Source organism: Rissa tridactyla, chromosome 3 (assembly GCF_028500815.1).
Source record: "Rissa tridactyla isolate bRisTri1 chromosome 3, bRisTri1.patW.cur.20221130, whole genome shotgun sequence".
Classification (NCBI taxonomy): domain Eukaryota; kingdom Metazoa; phylum Chordata; class Aves; order Charadriiformes; family Laridae; genus Rissa; species Rissa tridactyla.
In genome coordinates, this window is record NC_071468.1 from 18,501,729 (window position 1) to 18,523,752 (window position 22,024).

The 22,024-nt window shown below is 49.5% G+C and overlaps 1 protein-coding gene across 7 annotated transcripts in view; it reads right to left on the minus strand.

Moving 5' to 3' along the window:
- Positions 1-21,712, minus strand: part of SLC8A1 (solute carrier family 8 member A1) — a 146,344-nt gene extending 124,632 nt beyond the window's left edge. For 5 of the 7 annotated variants that reach the window (XM_054195161.1, XM_054195160.1, XM_054195157.1 and 2 more), the window contains exon 1: positions 21,603-21,712. In XM_054195161.1, coding sequence (XP_054051136.1) covers positions 21,603-21,655 — 53 coding nt within the window. In that variant the 5' untranslated portion in view covers positions 21,656-21,712. Of the gene's footprint in view, positions 1-4,334; positions 4,440-6,914; positions 7,021-21,602 lie in introns of those variants that run through there. The other 2 variants (XM_054195159.1, XM_054195156.1) reach the window with 2 other exon arrangements.
- Between the last annotated feature and the right edge of the window lie 312 nt (positions 21,713-22,024).

The window sequence follows — 22,024 nt, forward strand, 5'->3', positions numbered from 1 at the left end:
CTGGCTTCACTTCTGATCTTGACGCTGACCCACGGCACAGCTTTGGTAAAAAGCAGCTCCTGCCAGCTGTGATTTTTACCCATCAAAGCAGGAGAAGGACCCTGCCGCCACGCTGGCCGTACACCCGGACCCGTGGAGGAAAGCTGCTATGTCCAAATACCGTGTTGCCACTCAGGGCTGCACAGTGTGACGGCTCTTTAAACACAGCTTGGAAAACCCTTGGCTCACAGCCCTCCTCCGGCTCTGCCCAGCTCCTTCTCCCTTCCACCCGGCTCTGCCACTCCAAAACAGGCACAGCCTTGTTGGCATCCCCTGCCCATGACCCTCCAGATCTCCACATCAGGAAAATGATTTCCAGGCCATCAGCATCCTGATTGCATCAGTACAAAAAAAAAAAAAAAACAAACATCAAAATCTTTCCAAATATAGTCAGAGGCACAAGCTCTCCATGAAGCCAATCAAGTAAAATACACATCAGGCCACCCTGTTTTCTGTAAAGAACATTAAAAAGTTAGAACAATTATCAGTCTGCAACTGATTTTTCCAAGTATCCTATCTCTTCAATGAAGCATCCAATCTCCTCCCACAATCTCCCCAGCAACTTTCCAAAATACATAGATAAATAGAGAAAATAAAACATCCCCATTATAAAATTTCAGCCAGATTGGATGAATTTGGGGGCAGCTTGTAGAGACTGAGCTTGGAAGTGTTTGTCGGGGAGATTCCAGCCTCGCTTTTTAACACACGGAGACCAAGTGGCAAGCCGTCCCTTTCCCACATGATTCAAGATCTCAGCAAGGAAAATGCCAGGAAATGAGAAGCACGGGAGAAATACTACATTTCTTTTGGGGTTGTATTTTTTTTCTTTTCTTTTTTTTTTTTTTTACATCTCCCCTCATACTTGCTGCTGTCTCCAGACCATTCCTCTGTCCCTGCCACCTGCTTTTCCTCTCTTCTTTATCAAGCAGCATCAGGCTCTTCCCCATTATTCCCCCTGGGCTGTTAATGCCTTCCTCTGCCTGCGGATCTCCCCGGCTGATTTAAGCATGGTCTCTCCGCCTGGTCTCCGCCAGCCGGCTTTGAGGCTGCCTTGCCGACAGACTCCCTCTGCGATCTCAGGGCAGCCCTTCGCCTCCCTGTGCTCCGTGCCTCTCTCTGTAAAATGGGAAGAGCACCACCCGTGAGCGTCGGGAGAATAAAACACTGCTAATAAGCCTGAGGCTCCTGGGTAGCCTGGGGAGGAAGCATCTGCCCAGAGATGCCCCACAGGGGCCAGGAGAGAGGAATTAGCGGGCCTGTTGCTCTCCTCTCTGTCTGCCTGTGTCCGCTCTTCCCTCCAGACCCATTTTTGCACTGGGTTTGTAGCTGTGCGTGGGTCCCCTGTGCTCTCCTGGGCTCTGCAGGAAGAAGGAGCAGAAAGCTTCAAGGCAGCAGAGACAAATCCCCAGCCCCAGCTCCCCTGCACCCATCCAGGGATGAAGAGGTGAGAGGCGTCCCTGGGAATGTGTGTGGGGAAGGGCTGAGATGAAGGCAGGTTGTGGACCTGGGCGATTTGGACACGGTCCTAAACAGGAGCTGGGCCGGTTAGTTGGTGCTGGAGGCCCACCCTGGCACGCTCCATCCGTCAGCCAGATGCTTAGCCGTGGTGGTAGCACCTTCCAGGAGAGTCCCCATCCAGAGGTACAGCTCTCACACCGCTGACTCTAGAGGGAGCTGAACGCAAGTGCTGAGCAGCTCCCCAGTTTTTAGATGACCAGATCTCGGGGAGCATAAGCCCAGGTGTGTGCTGGCCTCCTTGGTTGCCTATCTCAAAAGCAAGGTTAATGACCCCTCCCTCCTCCCCAGTCTTTCCCGCCTTCTCTGTCTCCCCAGAAGCTCTTTGCAGCAGCAAATCTCACTTCTATTTGTAGCCAGGTTTCCTTAGGAAGCCAGGCATATGAAATCACAGTTTCCATGTCTGTCTGTCTGTTCACATCGCTACCCCCCCTCTTCCTCCCAATTTCAGCTAAAATCACCAGAGGGATAGAGATAGTGGAGAAAGCCAAGTTCCTACAAGCTTCCTGAAAATAGCTGGAGAGATACCACTCACACCCTTGGCAAAGGAAAGCCGGGTCAGTGAGCTCAGCCCATGTTGGGTGCCAGAATCCCGACGGGGCAGCACCCTCAGCACACTGCAGCGGACCCGGGTGCAGCCAGGATTTGCACAGCTGCGGGCACCAGTGTCCACAAGCTGGGAGCACATGCAGATCACGGCACCCTGAGCTTGAAGAGAGCTCCAGGTTGTTCACTGTACCAGTCGCAAGGGCAGCCAGTATTGCGTGCCGTTTGTGCTGTCTATAACCAACCTGTTGGTTGGTTGTCCAGTGATGCATGTGCCTTGGGGGACACTGGGCTTTATTGTAGGATCTGAGTTTCATTAGGATGCTGGAGAACAGTGGCTTTTCCCCGGTAAACCAGCAGGACTGTATCCCCCCTTAAACCAAATTCCGTCCTGGACACAATGCTGGAAAATTGCAACCCTGACAGCCCTGAGCAGATCAGGACACTACCGAAGGCCGCAAACAGGTAGAGAAATGGCTGTGCCTGTATGGCATCATGCAAGGTCCCAAAAGCAAGGATATGAGCCAAGTTCATGTCATGCCGTGTACAGCAGTGCCAGGAGAGCAAACTAGGTGCAGCCTGGGCAGCTGCAAGGACAGTGAATATTTAAGTCTTGGGAGCAATTCACAGCCAAAAGATCACAAAAAGCTTAGTGAAAGTGGGGGAGAGAGATGCAAGCAAAGTTTCATCAGCTTAAAAGTGTGCTACTCGGTGTTGGCATTCAAGGGATGCTAGGGATAAAGAGTACATCCAGTCTCCTCAAATATCTTGAACACAAACCATGGTACAGAGGAAGCTTTGAGCAATGTGTCTCCCCAGCATGGGCTTAGGAGTTGTTTATGCCTCCAGAGAAACAGAGCTGGCGGGGTATACGAGGAGCCAGGCAACGCATCAACTTTCCTGGGGAGGCGATGGGGGGGATTCACGGCTTGGCTGGTGGGTTATGGCTCTAGAAATGCTAGATTATTCCCTATTTGGTCTAAATGCCTACTGCTGGATAAGAGGCAAAGCTGCTATTGAAGAACCAATTGGAAGGAAAAGGGGAGAAAGAAACATTTATCAGCTGCACCCAAGGGAACACAAATGCCTTCCTTTGGTGATGTCCACTGCCCCAGCCAAAGCCATACAGCACACACTTTTTTCCCCGGCTGCCATCATCACATCAACGTGCTGGTGTCCCAGCTTCCCTTTTCTAAATAAAAGTGCACCTCTTCTCTTTGTGGTGGTGAGAAAAAGCACATGAATGCCAAGGCAGGTGTCAGGAGAGCGCACAGAGAACCCCAGCCTCTCTCGGCCCCCATTTCCCTTGCCTGACTCGCGGATTTCCAACATCTGGGACTGGAGGAACAGCTTCCTGCGAAGCGCAAGCGAAGAGGAGCCCTGAAATCAAACACTCGCACCCACATGCCTGTGACCTTGTGGTTTTACTACAGCTTTCATTTTTAGGCTCCAGTTGTCCCTAGTGCTTGCTGCATTTCTACAACATTTTGGCAGTTTGCTTTTCGCCCTGGAGACAGAGCTGCGAGTGGGGTTGCTTAGCATGGCTCGGCGGGGAGGGAAGCAACAAGGCTACGATTAAAGAATTAAACTCGAGATGACGGAAGAGCCCCAGCCATGCTTCCACCTAGACAAAGCCTACGTGATGAGCGCTGCTTAATGCCAGCCCTTTAATAACACAGGCTGATCGAGACGAAAATGGGCATTTCGTCGTGGCTGCAGGTGCCTCCGACCGCTCACCTCGAAACCCATTTCAAGGCAGAAACCCCCGGGGCCGGAGGAAAAGCAGCCCTGCCCTGGAGGCACGAACACCCCCGCCGGGCGGAGGCACCGCACCCCCGCCGCCGCGCAGGGCGGGAGGAAGATGCCCGTAAGCCCCCCGGGGGGGGGAGGCGGTTTGCTCCAGCCCCCTCCCCTACCCCACTTTTGGGTAGGGGGAGAGACACCCCCCCCGCCCGCCCCGGCCGCCAGCCGCGCCTCCCGTCGCGACATGTCGCGATTGGCCGGCGGGGGAGGGGGGCGAGCCCTATCGCCTGCCTAAAGGTGCCGCGGCTGGGTGGCAAAAAGCATTCCCAGGGCGGGAGGAGAGCATCCTACCCTCCGCCTCCTCATCGGCTCCGGGCCCCCCACCCCGCCTCCCCCATCCTCCCCCGGTGCCGGGGACCCCCGGTGTGGAAACCAGCGGCGGGGGACTGGCCGCGCTGGGCAGGGCTGGGGCCGGTGGGTCGCGGTCCTACCTGGCGGGGGGCAGGAGCGGGCGCCGCCGGGGCCGGCTCAGCATCGGCGGGGCATCGCGGCGGGGCGGGCGGCGGAGCCCCGGTGCGCGGCTGCGGCGCGGCGGCGGGCGGGCGGGCGGGAGGGAGGGAGGGAGGGAAAGAGAGGGAGGGAGGGAGAAGGGAGGGAGAGAGGAAGGGAGGGATGGAGGGATGGATGGATGGAGGAAGCGCGCACACACACACACACAGCGCCCGGGGATGCGCTCAGCCGGCCCGCCCCGCAGGCAGCCTCAGCCTCCCCTCCCTCCGCATCCCTCCGCGGCGCTGCGCGGGCAGGGAGAAACCCGCCGTCCCTCCTCCGCGGTGGCGGCTTCAGCCCTCCTCCTCCTCCTCCTTCTTCTCCTGATGGAAATATTTCCCGATTTCCTCCTCGGAGCGAGGGACTTTGAAAGGCAGGGCTGGTTGCGGACCCACCCCCAGCAGCCCTGCCCGCCTTGCCTGGGGCAGCCCCCAGCCCTGCCCTGCCTGCCCCCAGCCCTGCCTGCCCTGCCCTGACAGCCCCCATCCATGCCCTGCCTGCCCCCAGCCCTGCCTGCCCTGCCCTGACAGCCCCCATCCATGCCCTGCCTGTCCCCAGCCCTGCCTGCCCTGCCCTGACAGCCCCCATCCATGCCCTGCCTGCCCCCAGCCCTGCCTGCCCTGCCCTGACAGCCCCCATCCATGCCCTGCCTGCCCCCAGCCCTGCCTGCCCTGCCCTGACAGCCCCCATCCATGCCCTGCCTGCCCCCAGCCCTGCCTGCCCTGCCCTGACAGCCCCCATCCATGCCCTGCCTGCCCCCAGCCCTGCCTGCCCTGCCCTGACAGCCCCCATCCATGCCCTGCCTGCCCCCAGCCCTGCCTGCCCTGCCCTGACAGCCCCCATCCATGCCCTGCCTGCCCCCAGTCCTGCCTGCCCTGCCCTGACAGCCCCCATCCATGCCCTGCCTGCCCCCAGTCCTGCCTGCCCTGCCCTGACAGCCCCCATCCATGTCCTGCCTGTCCCCAGCCCTGCCTGCCTTGCCGAGGCAGCCCTGCAGCCTTGCCAGGGCAAGCCCAACCCCATTTGCACCCTGCAGGAGGGAGCGATCCCTGGGAGAGATGACAAGAAGGGAAGCAGGACAAGGGGTTGCAATGAGTGCCCTGCTCTGTCACCATGCCCCACAGTGTTGCCCATGGGGAGCCAGGAGGCCAGCAGCATCCCAAGGGACTCTGGGTTGAGGTCGCTCCCCTCTCACATACCCTAAGCAACCAAACCCTGGTGTTTGCAGAGGACAGCGGGAGCATATGGGTCATCTAGGGCCCTCCTGGGAACTGCCCCCACATCTGGCTATGTCCATTTCAGCCCCTGAACCCACAGAGCCTCCTGTCCCCACGGGACAGTCATTGGGGATGGGGAGGTCCTGCGGGAAGCCATCAGCCTAGTATAGAAGGACTTGCTGCACCTCAGGCTGGCCCAAGTGTCCTTCCTGTGGGCAATTCCCCTTTCACCATGCCTGAACGACTCCTCCACCCTTCGCTGGCTCCAGCAAGGAGCAGATGAACCCATTGTCCCACCCTCCAGGCAAAACTCTGTGGCTTTAGGAACTTAAAATAGGACCAAAGCTAATAACACACACTGGTAGTTGCAAGTACCCAGCGACCTTGAGTAGCCCTCTACGCCCAGATCCTCAGGTGCAACAAGAATGGGGAGAAGCAGAGCCATTATTCTAGCTCCTGCACCCTCTTACACATTCTCGCTCTTATCTTGTCAGCTGTGCATGTAATTTTTGTCACCACTGGCAAGACAGCAAGCCAGAATTTTACCTTTGGATTTCATTTGTGCTTTTCTTCCTTTCTTTCCTTTTTTTTAAAAAAAAAAAAAAAAAAGATTTTTGCATCACCATGTCCTGTTACTTAGTTTGGTCTCACTTTAAGAGCTTATTGCCTACGCATGGGATGAGAGGCTGAATTAAGAATTTGGTTTAGAATTTGGTTTAGAAAAAGACATGTTTTTTGTGTCCAGTAGCTACCTCTGATTGTCTGTCTCACCTCTTTTGATTTAAAACTCTTCAGAGGAGGGATACGGTTGTATCTGGCCGTGATGGGACTCAGTTGTCCCAGCAGGGACATTGATACAAAATGGGTACAACTAAAACGTGTGCGCAGTGATGTGGTCTGCTTGGGATGCGGGCAGAGCAGTGGATGTGTATCACTGGCGTTTGGTTTGGCAGTGGCTGCGGGATGCAAGGCGCTGCACAAGCTGGCACGGCAAACGGATAGCGTGAGCAGAAAAAACTGGCATGGCTGCAGCAAACACAGTAGTCCCTGCTGGCGCTTTCCACCCTGCACACTGAAATCTAATCATTGCAACAGTAAGCAGTGGAACTCAGATTTTAATTAGCTGTCAGCCATGAAGTTCTCCCTAAAGCTCCCCAGTTCCCTCAGTTGTGTTGCTGACCTACTTCCCAGCCCTTTCACTGAATGTGGTACACAACTCCTCTGGAGCACCAAGACATTAACTCTGCTAATGGGGATCCACTGGCTCTGAAGAGCCAGGCGCGTCCCCAGCTCCTCCCAGCCCACCTCTCTCCGCAGCCTCCAGTGCGTGTTCCCGTCTCCCACTGCCTCCTGCTGAGATCCTCAGGAAGGTTGCTTCAGCTGAGGGATTTTTGTGACATTTGAGGGGAGCTGAAGAAAACAAGAGTTTGTCAGTGTTCGTGGTGATGCTCATTAGTCCATGCAAATGAAGCTTAACGGCACTGGGACAGAAAAGGTGAAGCAGAGATGCACCATTATCCCACCTCACCTGAGAGCAGCTTGCATCTGCTTGAAGAGTGACTGGTTAGGAGGGAAATGAGGCTGGGAGAAGACGTCCCCCACCCCCCAGTCCCTCACACACCCCTTTCCAGGCACACTCAGACCTTCGTCTTTCACAGTCCCAAGAGAAAGACGAAGTTGGGCTCTGAAAGAAAAAGTGGAAGTCAGGGAGCAGGGGAGAGAGTGAGCCCAAATGGTGAGAGGAGACACTGCATTGTAGGACTGCTCCACCCTGCAGTGCCTCTGGTTCGCATTGCTTTTCCTCAGCCAAGCCAGCCGAAGCGGTAGCTGTAGCAGCGTAGAGCTCTGCATGGGCTGTGAAAGCTGAGCAAATGCTCCTCTGCTCTGCCTGGTGCTCCAGGCAAAAATGCAACAGGGCTGCCGATGTCCTGACGCAGCACGTTCGTCATGGCGGGGGCACATCCATGCTTCACCACGATTGCAGCCTGGGCTGTGCTGGGAGAGGCAGTGGTTTGCTCCGGCTACCTTTCCTTCCCCCTCTCTCTTTGCAGTCATGCGAGTGAATACCTACCATTGCAAACGCGCTTACAACCACTAATTAGTAGTCTCAAAATCATGGAGATTCTCATGCCAATGCTAACGAATGGTTCATTCACTCATTCATTCATTCATGTACACCCACAGCTCTCTCCGACAGCAGCCTGCATCTCTCTGGAGTTGCTGGAGGAGGTTTCTGGGTATTGTCTACATACACAGAGCAGAAAGACAATTCCTCCCTGCAAAGAATGGAGTTAGTGGACTGTGGAGTCTCGAGCACAGGACAGAATGGTGCAGGCCAATTCTCTGCTCAATGCCTTGTGAAAAAAGACATCTGAGCTCCTGCAATGCTTCAGAGGAAGGGGACACAAACCCTCAGGTATTTCTTGCTTGAAAATATCCTGCTTTATATTCCCTGTAAAACATACAAGTGGCCAGGGCAAGGTCAGTCTTCAGCTCAGCCACAGCATGCTCACCTCCAAGCAGCTGTCCTACCACCCTTTCTTGGCCCTGTCTGGAGCATCTCCTCAGTGGCATGCTTTGGTCTCTGCTCCAGCTTTTGTGGGTTCAGATAATGCTGGAGGATAACCAGGGAGTCCTCGCTGGTTAGGTATCTTTGGTCGTGTTTTTCCTTGAGTCCCTCAGGAGATGCCAGAGAGATCCTGCAGGAGCAGATGGGATGTCACCTCTGTCTTGCCATCCATCTGTCTTTGCTCCTCGCTGCAGCAGACTTGAGTGTGCGCCCACTGAACCTTCTCTGGCTCTCCTCTGCATGTTCTTGGCAGAGACCTGGAGATCCTTGAGAGTGGTGTTTCTAAAAAAGATGCTCAGAAACATAGTTTCCAGCAATTTGAGCATTCACTTTCACTGTCACCTTCAAACTTGCTTTGAGGATAAATCAGGCATTTATCCTGGAAGGATAAATGGAAGGGCAATTCTGTGTCCTGGACACAATACACTCCTTTTTGAGCTCCCCAGGCAGTGCCTCCTTAGCTGTTTCCAAGTAGCTGGTGCAGTCTGAGTCCTGATCATCCCAGGGAGGTCCGAGCACATGAGAGTTATCTATCGGCCAGCCAGAGGTCTTGGATGTGGAAGGTGTCTTCTACCCCTGGAACACTGAGAGTAAAGCCTATACCCCAGGCAGAAGGCAGTGATCAGTGGGACGTTTGGGCACGCCTGCGAAAAATGGGCAGCGTGTGGTTTGCTCTCACTGCAACGCTTTGGGACCCCACAGAAGTAACTGGAGAAACCACGCTTGTCCTGCTTTCAAGCTTTCCCCCAAGAACTTGCTCAATGCTGGGTTTTACGCAGGTTTAAATAACAAATCCGGAGCGCTAATTGATGAGCATAGCATTTAACGTCTTGGGAGAGAGTTTTCCTGGAAGAAGCTTTGGCTGGCCAAATTTTGCAGAGCATTGCTTGTGTGTGGCAGACACAAAAAGGGTATTTGCACTGGAAACCACCTGCTGCACGGGGGTTGAAAGCAGAACTAGTTATAGGGGCTGGGCATGAATTTAGGGAGCTTGGAAATGGGGAGAGCTGCATGTATTTTGCAAACATCTAGTCCTCAAAACAAGACACACACTCTTCTCTTCAAATCCTGCTTCAGAGTCTCGCTTTCCTTTTTGAAAAAAACTGCTTTCTGGTCATCAGGGATATGCAGAAAAATTCAATGTGTGCACAGAATGACTTCGGTGCCTGGGCTTAGTGTAAGAGATGTCCAAGGTGCAAACTGTCTCCTTACTCTTCTCAAAGGAGTAGAAACTCAAAAGCCTTCTGACAGCTGTCATTTGTCTCAACAGCAGTGCATGCTAATACTAGCATCCCACTCCTGTCCCCATTTCACAGGCAAAAAACAGTTCCTAGCCTGAGTCACTGGAAAATGAAGGACCAGATGTCCCCTGCTGAACTGCCTGTCCCTTAGCTGTCCCTTTTCCCACCAAAATAAAAAAAAAAAAAAAAAAAAAAAGAAGCTTTGTTTTGCTGTTACAAAACTGCAGAATACAGGAACTAAAAATGCAGATGCAAGGTCGACTGAAATGCATTTCCCAGTGAAAGCCGTAGCCTAGGAACTCCGCTGCCTCAAGATGAGTGTCCTGCAAGGGGCCACGGAGCGGCAGGGTGCCAGCCCTGGGGCACTAACACTCTCCACTTGACGCTCCAGGTCTTTTCACCACCATCCCAAGACTAGAAAAAATTTGGCTGGAAAAAAACCCACAACATCCCCTCAAATCCATAATTAAAAAGCGACAAACGTTGTGTTCTCTGGATTTGCCTTCTGCTTTCGAAACCTAGGGGCTTGATGTTTTCCAGTTTACTTGGTAACCAGAAGTAAGTTAAAAAAATAAGAGAGACGAAATAGTGATATGTAATCACATGACTCCAGGAGCTGGGACTTTAAGAAAAAACAAAGGTGCAAATACCATGGTAACGTGGCAACATCTGGGAGCTGTGTCCTGCAAACTGAGGACTGTGATGCTTCCTCAGCAGCTCTGGTGTCACATGAGGCCGCATCCCCCATTCGACCTGTGTGGAAGGTTCCCATCGCTCGCAGTGGGAGACGCAGGGTGAATCAGACGCAGCGCACGACTCCGGCTGCGGCCCCTACTTGTGAAGGTAATTTGGCCTCCTCTGTACCATCTGTTTGCCAGCCCTGAGCGAGGCTGAATATTCCAAGGAAAATAGACTTTTTTTATTAAAAGTAAGAAGTGACTGACCTTAGCTGCATAAAGCACCTTATTTATATTTTATTTATATATTCCAGCTCAAGATAGCTGCCGGAACGCCTTGCAAAAAACAAGCCCATTAGGCAAAAGGATGTGAAATGACTTCGCTTAAAGGGAAACTTGTCTTCGCTACAATGGGCTGTCCTTGCAGGATGGCCAGAAAATCTTCCTTGCCTCCTTGCTGCTTTGACTTTACCGACCTCTGCCTCAGCTCTGCCTCGTTTCACCTCCGAGTGGCCTTGCCTGGCTAAGTGTCCCTCCAGCACTGACCAGCTCTGCAGGAGGTTAGCCCCCGAGTCTCAGGGATGCAGCGGAGCCGAGGAACGTGCTTGCCAGCTGTTATCAGCACACAGCAGTCAATTTTAGGCCACAAGAACCCATGGAACTGTGCTTTTCTGTGCTCCCCAGGCACCCTGGAGTAGGTGTGTGCCCTTGGTCTGGGATGATTCCATCTGTGGAACAGCTGAGGCAGCAGCATGGTTCTTATCCCCGTCCCCTTCTCTCCCCACAGCTTAGACGCGAGTCCAATGGACGGGGACTCCCACTAGTGCACACACAGTTCTTGCTATTTTGGCACAGTTTGCTCTATTTGCACTTCCAAAGATTTGCACTTCCAAAGACCAACAACGCCTGTCTTTTCCACGCTGCACACTCAAGCAGCGGTGAGGCAGTATCCAGTGCCGTATGTCCTAAACATAGTAATTGAAGCTCCACATGTAAAGAGAATTTAACTAGAAAAGAGAGAAACATAAGAAAACCAGATAGTTTCCAGATTACTTAATGTTTATGGGTTTGGTTTTTTGATGGAGATTTTTGAGAAATGAAACTGCACCGTTTGTGAGACCGGATTGCCTTTCAAAATCCCTGTGCTGTCACGTGCCAGTCTGTTTCCCCCCCAGAATTTCAAACACGGCCTGTTCGGAAGCTGCTCTGAGCTGAATGGCTTTTTCACGTCTTTCTGGATGGTGGTTATGCTTTAAAATGATTGAAGATGCTCTTTTGCTACCTGCCTTGTGGTTAGAAATCCCCGAGTCTCTTACAAAAATCCTCTCTTCTTATGGCAAGCTGTTCCCAGCTTCTGGCAAAACTGTCCAGGTTCTGAGGCTGTATCCCTGTATGCGCAGGAGGGACGTGTGTGTGTGTGTGTGTATGCCATGCGTGCAGATACTTCCTAATGCAGATTGTGCAAGCTCTGACTTCTTCCCTCTGCGTTTTCTGCATTTCTGCTTATTCAGATGAACTCCTGCTCTTCCGGGAGTGCTCCCGTCTCTTCAGCAGGTGAGACAATTCCCTGAGTGGAGCTGGCAGTCCGGGAACGCAGGCTCCTGTGGGGTCCATATGTGTGTAGGCTGGAGGTCACAGAGATGGAAGTCACGGAGATGGAGGTCACGGAGAGGCAGAAGAGGGACCTGGGGGTTCAAGCATCCCTTGGCTGCTGCTGCACCTCCTGCTTTGGCAGCGCAGCCAGTGCAGCGGCAGGCGTGGAGGGGATGGCAGGGATGGGAAGGCATGACCGTACAGGGAGGGAGCAAAGATCCGGCAGTAGAACCAGTCTGCTGGTGCGTAGGCAGCTGTATGTTTAGTAGACCAGTGTCTTAGCAGGGCTGATGGGAATACAAGCTTTCCTCTTTCATTCAGCTCCCTTCCATGTGCACCTCAGTCACCAAGAAAGTTTCTGGCCCCTGCATCTCAAGACACCAGTGTGGTATTTGTGCCAGGGCTGTTAACAGTATCTGGCATCCGATTTGCCACCAGTAGACTCCAGGGTTAACACTTGTATTTACATGACCAGTGGCATCAGGAAGGCAGGCAACACGTGCAGAGCCACCAATGGGAAGAAATAAGAGACGTAAGAGGTCTAGAACACCTGATTCAAGAGGAAACATTGCAGGAATGCAGACTGTCGAGTCAAAAGAAGACATATCCTTGCAAATCTGAAAGAATAGATGTTTCCCACTCCTACTGTCGATAAGATAAGGAGTCACGAAGTTAAACTACAGGCAGGGAGACTGAAATTTGGCACGAGGAAAAGCTTTCTGTAGCCATGAGAGTAATGGTGTAGGCAGCTGGGTTGTCTGCAGAGTGGGAGAAGTCTGTGTCTCGGAAAGGTTTTAAGATCAGGATGAGCAAACCTCTGTTGAGTCCAGATCAGGTGGAGGTGGCTTATGTCTCAATGTCATTTCATCAGGAAGATGTATCTGAGACGAACAATCAGGAGAAATTCAGCACACCATAAAAAGAAAACCACTGTAGTGGTTAGTAGGATGAAAGAAAAGAAAACCTGCCTTTAGGTTTTGGGACAAAGATTTGGTGTGGGAAAACAGTCAGAGCACTGGAAATTAGGCCACGCTGGCAGAGCAGATCTAGGCGGCAATGCTATCCAAGCTCACACAACCTGGGAGCAGACCGACCTTGGTTCCAGGCTGGCAGCCAATTTCCTGGGCAGATGAGCCATTTAGCCAGTAGGACACTGGGGAAGAGCGCTTGTTGCTGCTTCGAAGCCCATGATATATCCCACTTGGGTTTCGTCCTGTCAAGGTTTGTTCCAGGCTCACTTAGCAACCTCTTCCGCTAGTTTTTTTGCGCTCAGCCATAGGAACCTTGAAGCTTACCCAAATGCTCTCAGGAGCTGGCAGCACAGGAAGGTTTGTGTTGGAGACATTCCTCCTGCCATGGTGGTCCCTCTCACTTGCCCTGCTGGGAGCCTGTCCCACAGTGAACTGCAAGTTGAGGTGTGCAGACAAATCTTACCCCTGATCAAACTGCAACGCTACTGCGAGAACAGCACAAGGGCACACACGGGCACTCCCCATAGCAAAAGCAAAATAGTGTCTTTGGTTAACTCTGACCTATGGCTATATAAGCTACAACATGAAGTAAAGGTATGAAAGGCCACCAGGACCTGCACATCGTAAGAAGTGGAGTACTGTACATGCAGCTGACCACCCCTGAGCAGTAGTTACACTAACTAGCATGAAAAATGGTAGAAAAGAGAAACATTGCGTATAACAAAAGCAGGGCACTAGCTTAATTGCTGACTGAGGTAGAAATTACCAAGGCAACCATATCGTGAGTACCAAGTAAGTGTGTAAAGTCAGGAAACCTGGGGCCAGCAAGGGAAAAGTAAATACAGGTGGATGGCTTGTCTGGGAGGAGAGAGACTTGGTAAAGCAGCAGAACCTGGGCAAAACAATAATAATGATGATGATGATGATGATGATGATGATGATGATGATGATGATGATAATAATAATAATAATAATAATAATAATAATAATAATGGGGGCAACACCAGAATATAAGGTAAAGCAAGTGACATACTCAGGACTGATTGGGGGCTGTTAGTCAGCCCTGTGCTTAATTATAACAGTTTGAAGCAGGACAATAAACCTGCTGTTCCCACCTTTCCTGTGTCCAGCTTGCCTTCACGGTCAGGAGGGACTTGGTGTGCTTTGGGATTAATGAGAGCCGTTTCCCTGCGACTGGAGAGGAAACCCCTGAAGGGGGGTTTCCCTTCCTTGACAGCCTGACTCTGCCTTTCAAGTCCTTGTTTCTCCTGACTGACTCTGCAGAGGTTCTTCAGTGTAGACTTTGGCACTGTAGGAGTTCTATAGCTGAGGACAAGAGGTACCGGGCGCAAACTTGAACGCAGGAAGTTCCACCTAAACATGAGGAGGAACTTCTTTACTTTGAGGGTGGCAGAGCACTGGCACAGGCTGCCCAGGGAGGTGGTGGAGTCTCCATCTCTGGAGACATTCAAAACCCGCCTGGACACATTCCTGTGCAACCTGCTCTGGGTGACCCTGCTCTGGCAGGGGTTGGACTAGATGATCTTCCAACCCTACCATTCTGTGATTCTCTAATTAATCCAGGGAACCATGCAACAAATGAGCTACACATGCACGTGGCTATACCAAAGTCAAGTCAATCAGGCCCCAGCACGTTCAGCACATCTCCGGCTCTCCAAAGAGCCTGACTCACCACAGTGCCTTCTTGCAGATGGTTTTTGGGGGAAAAAACTAGCTAAAGTGAAGTCTTAGCACAAGTCACAGCCACAAAAGAAAGGACATGCGTCAAAGAATCCACTCCAAAGACAAGAAACGAAGTTACAGCTCAGGATGAAGGCAAGGAGTTTGTGCTGGCAAAACATCAGCTTTATTAAGGTTAGAGTCTTCAAACCTGTCTTGTTCTGTAATTTTCCGTAGGCTGCATACATCAAGGCACGTTTCAAGATAATCAGACTGTCTGTTTCAAAGAGAAGAATGTTAAAATTGAGTATGTTTTTATCAACAGGGACAGAAAATGTCTAGAAAACATGAGTAGTGGCACAGCTTGTAACGCTTACAAACTTGTCCTGTTTTGTAGCATTCCTCTAGGTCTATGCATCAAAGCATGCTTAAAAATAGTCTGCCTGGTTATTTTTAAGATAAGAACATTTAAATTAAGGGTCAAGGGCCAAAAGTCTTCCAGTGCATTATCACGGAGGTACATCTTCAGGCATTTTAACACGTTAAGGCACTTTCCAGGCACTCATGAAGCAAGGTGCACACCTAGACAGGCTTGCGCCTGCCTTTAAAAATGCAAGGACTGTCACTGAATTGTGGATCCTCAGGTGGGTCTTTGGTGATTTATAATGGAGATTCTCAAGTGATTAGAAAGCGACCAACTAATTTTTCTAAAATACTCATGATTTGTCCTGAATCTTACCCAATGATTGGTAGCTGAACAGACGAACCATTGCCCACTAGGCAGATTTTTAATGGCAGCCAGTGCAAAGTTTTCTCTTCTCTGATAATAAAAAACACATGCTCCATACACACTGTTCTCCTCCACAGGATCATAGAGATCCTCATACACACAGCAGAGAACCTTCAAGATTAACTTTTTTGTCTAGGTTAAGTTGGAGATACGCCACACTGCAGGGGAAGGATGAGGTTATCAGCAAGGCTCTAAAATGCTCTTAAGTGTTGGTTACTCTTGTTCTCAGAAATTCACTTCAGATCAAATCAGCTCAAGCCAAAAGGGAAATCTCTCAGTTATTGAGCAAGATGCTTCTCAGAGCATCTATTTTCCATAAGCAGTAGCAAAATGTTCTTCAAAATGAGAGAAACTTTTTAATGCATTTGTTTTCCGAGCTCTACTGTGGCCTAGACCCAGTACAGGACATGACATGAACACAAGCAGGACATCATGCAAGGGTCCTCCATGGTGCTGGAGCTCATTGTGTTAAACCTTTGAGTAACGTAGCCAGAGAGTGCAACGAGGACACCTTTCACAGCTGCACATCTCTCTTTTCGCAATATTTTGCCCATGGATTAACACTACCAAGAAGATTTGGAAAACCTGCTAGAAGGTTTCCACAAAGATTTAGCTCATCGGCAACTTGGAAAAACACTCATGGGAGGTAAATGCTAGTTAAGTTAAACCTATATTAGCTCCTCGGTCAGGATATGGGTTCTGCCCTGTGCTAGAACATTGGTATAACATGTGGCTTATATCTGAAAGGTGTCATAGCAGGCAGCAGAGCAGCAGTAAACATCACTATGCTGGACAATCAATAAAAATTGAGACCTACTTATCCAGCTAAAGATAGGGCAATCCAAAACATCTGTCTTGCTCCCGAACTGGGCATTGATCCTGGACAGGAGATGCTTTCAGAGCCTTGTTTCAAATAGCTGTGCTCTGAAAAGCAGGCTAAATCCGGGAGGTCATCTTGAAATAATAGTTGGCAGGCCAAAGTGACTTAACGTTTAACATGCTTTAAAGGACCATATGGAATAAGTTACACCAGAGTAAAACAAACACTTGTCTCTCACATCCAGTGTTATTGTTAGCAACTTAGTCGACTATGTGTATTTCTCAGCAGCAACAATGACTCACTAAATAACAGGAGAATACCACGGATCACTAGCATGTTGTGGTCTGTGGCCACAGGAAGGCTTTACTTTTACTGTGTACATGTTGGCAGTCTCAACACGCTAGCAGCAAATCCAAATGTTTATTGCCGCATCTAGGGCAGAAGCACAAGATCTCTGCTTGGAGCCTTTCTGTAAGCCAAAAAGATAACATGGGGTATATTCTAACATCATGCTTGCCAAACCGCAGCAAAAGCAGTGAGCTGAGAACTAGATGCTGGGAAAGTGGATGCCACCTTGGTTTTGCACCCTTGTTTCCAGTGTGCGGGTATGGCAATTGCCGATGCTGGTTATCAGCACAGGAGGGAGCTGGTTCAGAGGTGGGCTCCCTATTCCCACACTAAAGCCTAAACCTTGATGCACAGTTGCTAGTTTTGGAAACAGGCATCAAAGCAAGCTGATTTGGAAGGGTGAAGAGGTCGTAGGGCAAGAGAGAAAACTGGTCCGTCAACCCCAGGCCCCTGCAGAAAGTCTGAGAGTGGTCAAACCTACCTTTACCCAAATCCTGCCATTTTCCAGAATCCCAGTTCTGTGAGTATCTTCCTCCTACCTATGCCCACCTTTCTGCATAAGTAAACTGATGCACTCTCCTCTCCTCTCCTCTCCTCTCCTCTCCTCTCCTCTCCTCTCCTCTCCTCTCCTCTCCTCTCCTCTCCTCTCCTCTCCTCTCCTCTCCTCTCCTCTCCTCTCCTCTCCTCTCCCTCTCCCTCTCCCTCTCCCTCTCCCTCTCCCTCTCCCTCTCCCTCTCCCTCTCCCTCTTCTCTCCTCATCTCTGGAAAAGGCTCCGCTAGAGAGATCACAAACCAAAACCTGCATTTTATGTTAGGAACGTCAGAGTTCAGCATTACAAGGATTTGGGAAAGATCCTAAAAACAAACATCCCAAACTCAGGAGGAAATTCAGCATTAGATGTAAAAGAAATCCAAATATGTTGAAGTATGGAAATCAAAACAACTTCAGCTTTGCCCTGCAGTGGCCTCATGCAATAAGAATACATTTATGATTGGATCATAGTGATGGTTGGAGCCCTAGATAAGAATAAACTGAGTTTTGAAGACCTCCAGATTTACTGTATTGTTGCTATTTTTTCCCCCCATGTATTGCCTGAATAATACTGAGTTTCTTAGAGGATCAACTCCAAAATGAATGCCAACTCATAAATTGCCTGCTTTACCTGTAAATTAGCAGAAAACACTGCTTAAAGGTGTCACATGGTTGTCTCTCCCCATAGCAACACAGACCAGCAGATGGTGGGTCTGAAGGGTGAGACTCACGACTGGAGTCTGTCTGAAGCACACCAGAAGACCAGGACATCTCTGGAGCCATGTCCCTAGCCAGCCTGCTGGCACATCTTGCCGACCACTTAGGGAAAACATCCTGGGCACCTCTAAAACTGAGCTTTTTAGCTCAGGGGCATGCAACTCTGAATTCAGATTATTTTTTCCTGCATTTGTAAAGAGGCTTTCTCCATTTGCTGAATGCCTTGTCCGCAAACCCCAGCATCGAGATTCCTTCTGTGTGAGCACAATTCAGCAATACCATGGTTCAGTTTCCTAGTGAGATGCTGAGTACCTGAAAAGTTAGTATCATCCAGAGCTATTTTGTAAGAGCTGGACTCCAGCTTGGCATTAAAGGCAACTTCTATCATGGGATGAAGATCTAGGAGTAGTTCATGTCTGTAGGTGACCAAAAATGACAGCTGGATTTAGACCAGCTGAGGCCATTTAGGGTTATTTACTCATCTCTCCATGCTGGGCAGTCAGCTATCATACACAAAATTTTTATAAAGAAGAACAAGTTTGTGAGGCTGGATGGCCCGGAGTTTAACACAGTGAAACAAAAATGGCAGCACGGGTTCTCTAAAACACAGCCTATTTTCACTTCACATCTGAAGTTCTACTCTTATTCAAAAGGATTATAGCCACGTGTGCATAGAAGGTACTGGACATACTTGTGCTGCTACACAAGAGATTGCAAGCAGCGAGCGCCATGGTATATGCTGCAGTATTTACATGTAGTGCTTGCAACCTGCAAACACAAACTTTTTCTAAAATGCTGTTCCTTCTAGAAAACTGCCTGTCTTTGTGAGTCCTCTGGTGAAACCCTCCCCAGATAGATCACTGTCCCTTACCCTGAAGAAGGAGAGACAAGAATAGGAAGATGATGTTGTGGGAGCAAGAAAACCAAAAATGACAGCTGACCATTTTCAGATTTTTTTGGAACATCATATTCTTCAGGCTTTCAATTCCTTGGTCAAACCAGATTCAAATTGGCAAATGGGTCTGCAGGTTTCTAGGCCGGGAACGGGCAGAGCTGTCACATAAAGCCTGTTTCTCTAGAACGCAGGCAATAACATTTATCTGGCCAGAGAAGTGGATCAGTCTATCAATGTGTCCCCAGAATCTGCTCCAAACTTCTGACATACTAGAGAAAAGAGAGAGAGGGTGTCCAAACTCCATCCTTCAGGAATCACCATAACAATATTGAAGTTGTCTGAAGGAGGAGAATATACAGTGGGCTTACTTCCAGCCAGAGCCAGTTTGCGAAATCCTCACTGAGTGTCTTCAGGGTGTAGCTCTCCTCTGTGCAGTTTATTTTGAGGATGCTCTCTTCTTGGGCACACTATAAACCACAAACATGTCTTTCCCTTCACACAAGAAAGTCTGAATTCAGGGCCCAGTTGTGGATGTCTGGTGCAAAGACTTCTTCAGGCCTTATGTCTGAAAACCAAGGGTGTTGGGTTGGTTGGTTTTTTTTTTGGAAGCTACTAACGTTTTGGAACACAAAGCACCAGTGCACCTAGAAGTCCTGTGTGCCTTTGGCTCCTTGCATGAGACACACAACAGGTTCTTCCTTGCTCCAAGTGCCGCCAGGGCGAGGGCAGCTTTACCCTCATCCATGGCTAGCGAGAATAAGCCCTGAGCTCAGCTTTGCCCTTGTTTGTCATCTCCTGGGTTTTGTGCTGCCCCGGCTCATCTCGGCAGCCTCGCTCCCTCTGATTGTGAGAAAGAGCAGAGCTCCCCCTTCCCCCTCTCCTCCCTCGCTCTGGCAAGGAACGGTGTGTGGGAGGACCTCGTGGCGGATGCTCGGAGACTGCAGCACTCATAATGACTAGTCACTTATAAAAGACATGTTAGTGATACTATCGCTAATGCTTTATATGACTATTTGTATTCGTGTCTAGGGTCTCTGAATGAGATCCATCAGCTTTGCACAAGGGACCAAACAAACACCGGCAATACCTGTGACTAATCAATAGTAAATATTAATAATAGCTAATACACTGATAATAACGAACATTAGTGATAACACAGGCGGCCAGAAAATGCTTCTGACGGAGGGAGGGAAGGAGGGGGCACAAAGGATGTGTCATTCACAAGGGCCTTGGGCAGGTCTGCCCTGGGGCTGGGAACCCAGTGATGACTCCTGCCACCAGGGCTTTGCCTACTGGGCCACGCTGCCCCAGCCCTGGGCCAAATGGGAAGATCAAACTAAATAGGTCCCAGCTTTTCCAGCTCCATCCCTCCATCCTGCCATCCTGTTCCTGACCTGCCCAGCACAATGGATGGGTAACGCCTTGCTCTGGGACCATGCACATCATCTGGTCTTTGCCTCTGAGGAAAGGGAAGTGCACAGCCTCAAAGGGACAAAAAAAAAAAGGGGGGGAGGGGGCAGAAATTGGGGAAAAGCTATTCTCTATCAGTGGGCTACAGTGACCTGTAAAACAGAACCACATCCAACAGGCAATAGAAGCCATCTGAGTAAGTGTGACATGCAGAAGTGTTCTTTCATAGCAATATCAGCAAAAAGTTACAACTCAACAGCAATTAAAAAGCTATCTATCGACCCCAATTACTTAAAGATTAATTTCTGCACTAGCATTTCTATAGACAGGTGATATGTATTTAAAAGCTACCTGTCAAAAAAAAAAAGTGGCACAAATTTCAACTGCAGCTTAATTTTGATTATTTTTTTTTCAGCACTTGAGAGGAAACCAGACAAAGAGCAGATTTGTATTTCAGTGAGTATGAAAATGATGAATGTGGGAATATCCATGGAAATGCTAGCTAAATAAGGGGAAACGAGGGCTGTACTCACGGGCCCTCTCGATTGTAGACTCCACTACGGAATTGCAAGCAAACACTTCCATTATGCTCTCCTTATGTAATGACAAGGGAAAGCATTTTCATTCATGAATGGAAGTGCTTATGACATTTGTGGTCTAGTAATTTCCCTTTACAATCATCCTTCATATCTCTGGAAATCTCCTACAATTTCACTCATATTCCCGATATTATTTTCAGTTCTTTCTGTATAATTTCACTTCACCTGCGCTAACGTTTTTTCCAGTCTATTAACCACCTGAAAAATGAGAAAGCTTTACCTAGCACTTTGCAGTGGGAGTATGAATACCGTATTGTAACACCCGAAAGCACACGAACTGTTACCCAAATGCCGCTCTGTAGCTTTTAAAGAAAAAAAATCTCACATTTAACCGTACCACCACAAACCAACAAGGTTTTAAGCCAAAGCTACAAAAAGCTTTTTTTGTTTTCTTTTTAACAAAAGACTTCCGTGGAGAAAGCCCTGCTGCCAGGGGTATATTCTGCGTTTTTGACAGTGCCCGGTTCACACAGCTAACATGTTTCAGTGCTGGGTTGAAGGAGAGCTGTTACTTCAGCGCTTTGGAAATATTCACAATAGCACACAGCTGTTTTTTGCTGAGGTTGACTTTCACAACACAGCAACGGCAGTTAAAGCTGTACCAAAAATCCTTGCACAGGATGTAATCAACCTCAAATCTACAGAGAAACATTGAGAAACTGCCTTCAAGTGCCAAGAAAAACAGCAGTCGTTTACAACAAGCTCTTCCTAATGTCCAGTCAGCTCAACCCAAATGAGACATGTTTTTCAAAACGAAAGTAGGACAGACCAGAGAAGAAAAAACCCTTGACTATTCTTACGAATTTTTCTAAATCAAAACACAGAAAGACTCAGACACTGGAAACCACCACCAATCCCTCCTGCCCCTCTGTCCGCCAAAGCTCTAACACCAGTCAGCCTGTAAATCCGGTTCATGAGTGATAAAACGCTTGTTTTCCAACACTTTTCTCTTGCCTCTTTCAGACACTTGGAAAGTTTCTGTCCCTCCAGCGGCAAAGCTGTTACATGTCATGTTCCTTACCCAGAGAGCTTAACCGCTATCCAGCTATTGGAGTCATCCCATAGCCTCAGATTTATGGCTTTTCTCAGGACATCAGTCTAACCAAATACCTAGGTTTACCCAAAAAATGCTTGAATTGCTTTTCACTTACCCCAGCCGAGTCTCAGCAGTTGTGGGTAAAGCAGAATGGAAAAAAGCCCTCATATGATAGCGTCTCTAAATTTACCAGAAAGAAAGGAGCTGGGGTGCTTGTCCTTTAAGTGTCTCTAAAGATGGTTTGCATAGCTGGATCTCAGCTTATCTATGCTTTTCTGCTTTTGCTTCCATACATGGATCTGTTCCCAACAGTAACTTCAAGCTGTCGAAAAGAAGCTATCTGGCAGCTTTCAGCTTCATCTGACACATAAATGAGAGAAAATAAATTAATAATTGTCTTTTCTGCTGGCTACCTTTTTTTTTTTTTGATTTGCACCTCAGAACACCTTTTCTTGTTTGTTTGGGTTTTTTCCCCTTCTCCCCAGACTAACATTTTGTTATTTTTTTCCAAAGTAATCCCTAGGTGAGGGGAAACAG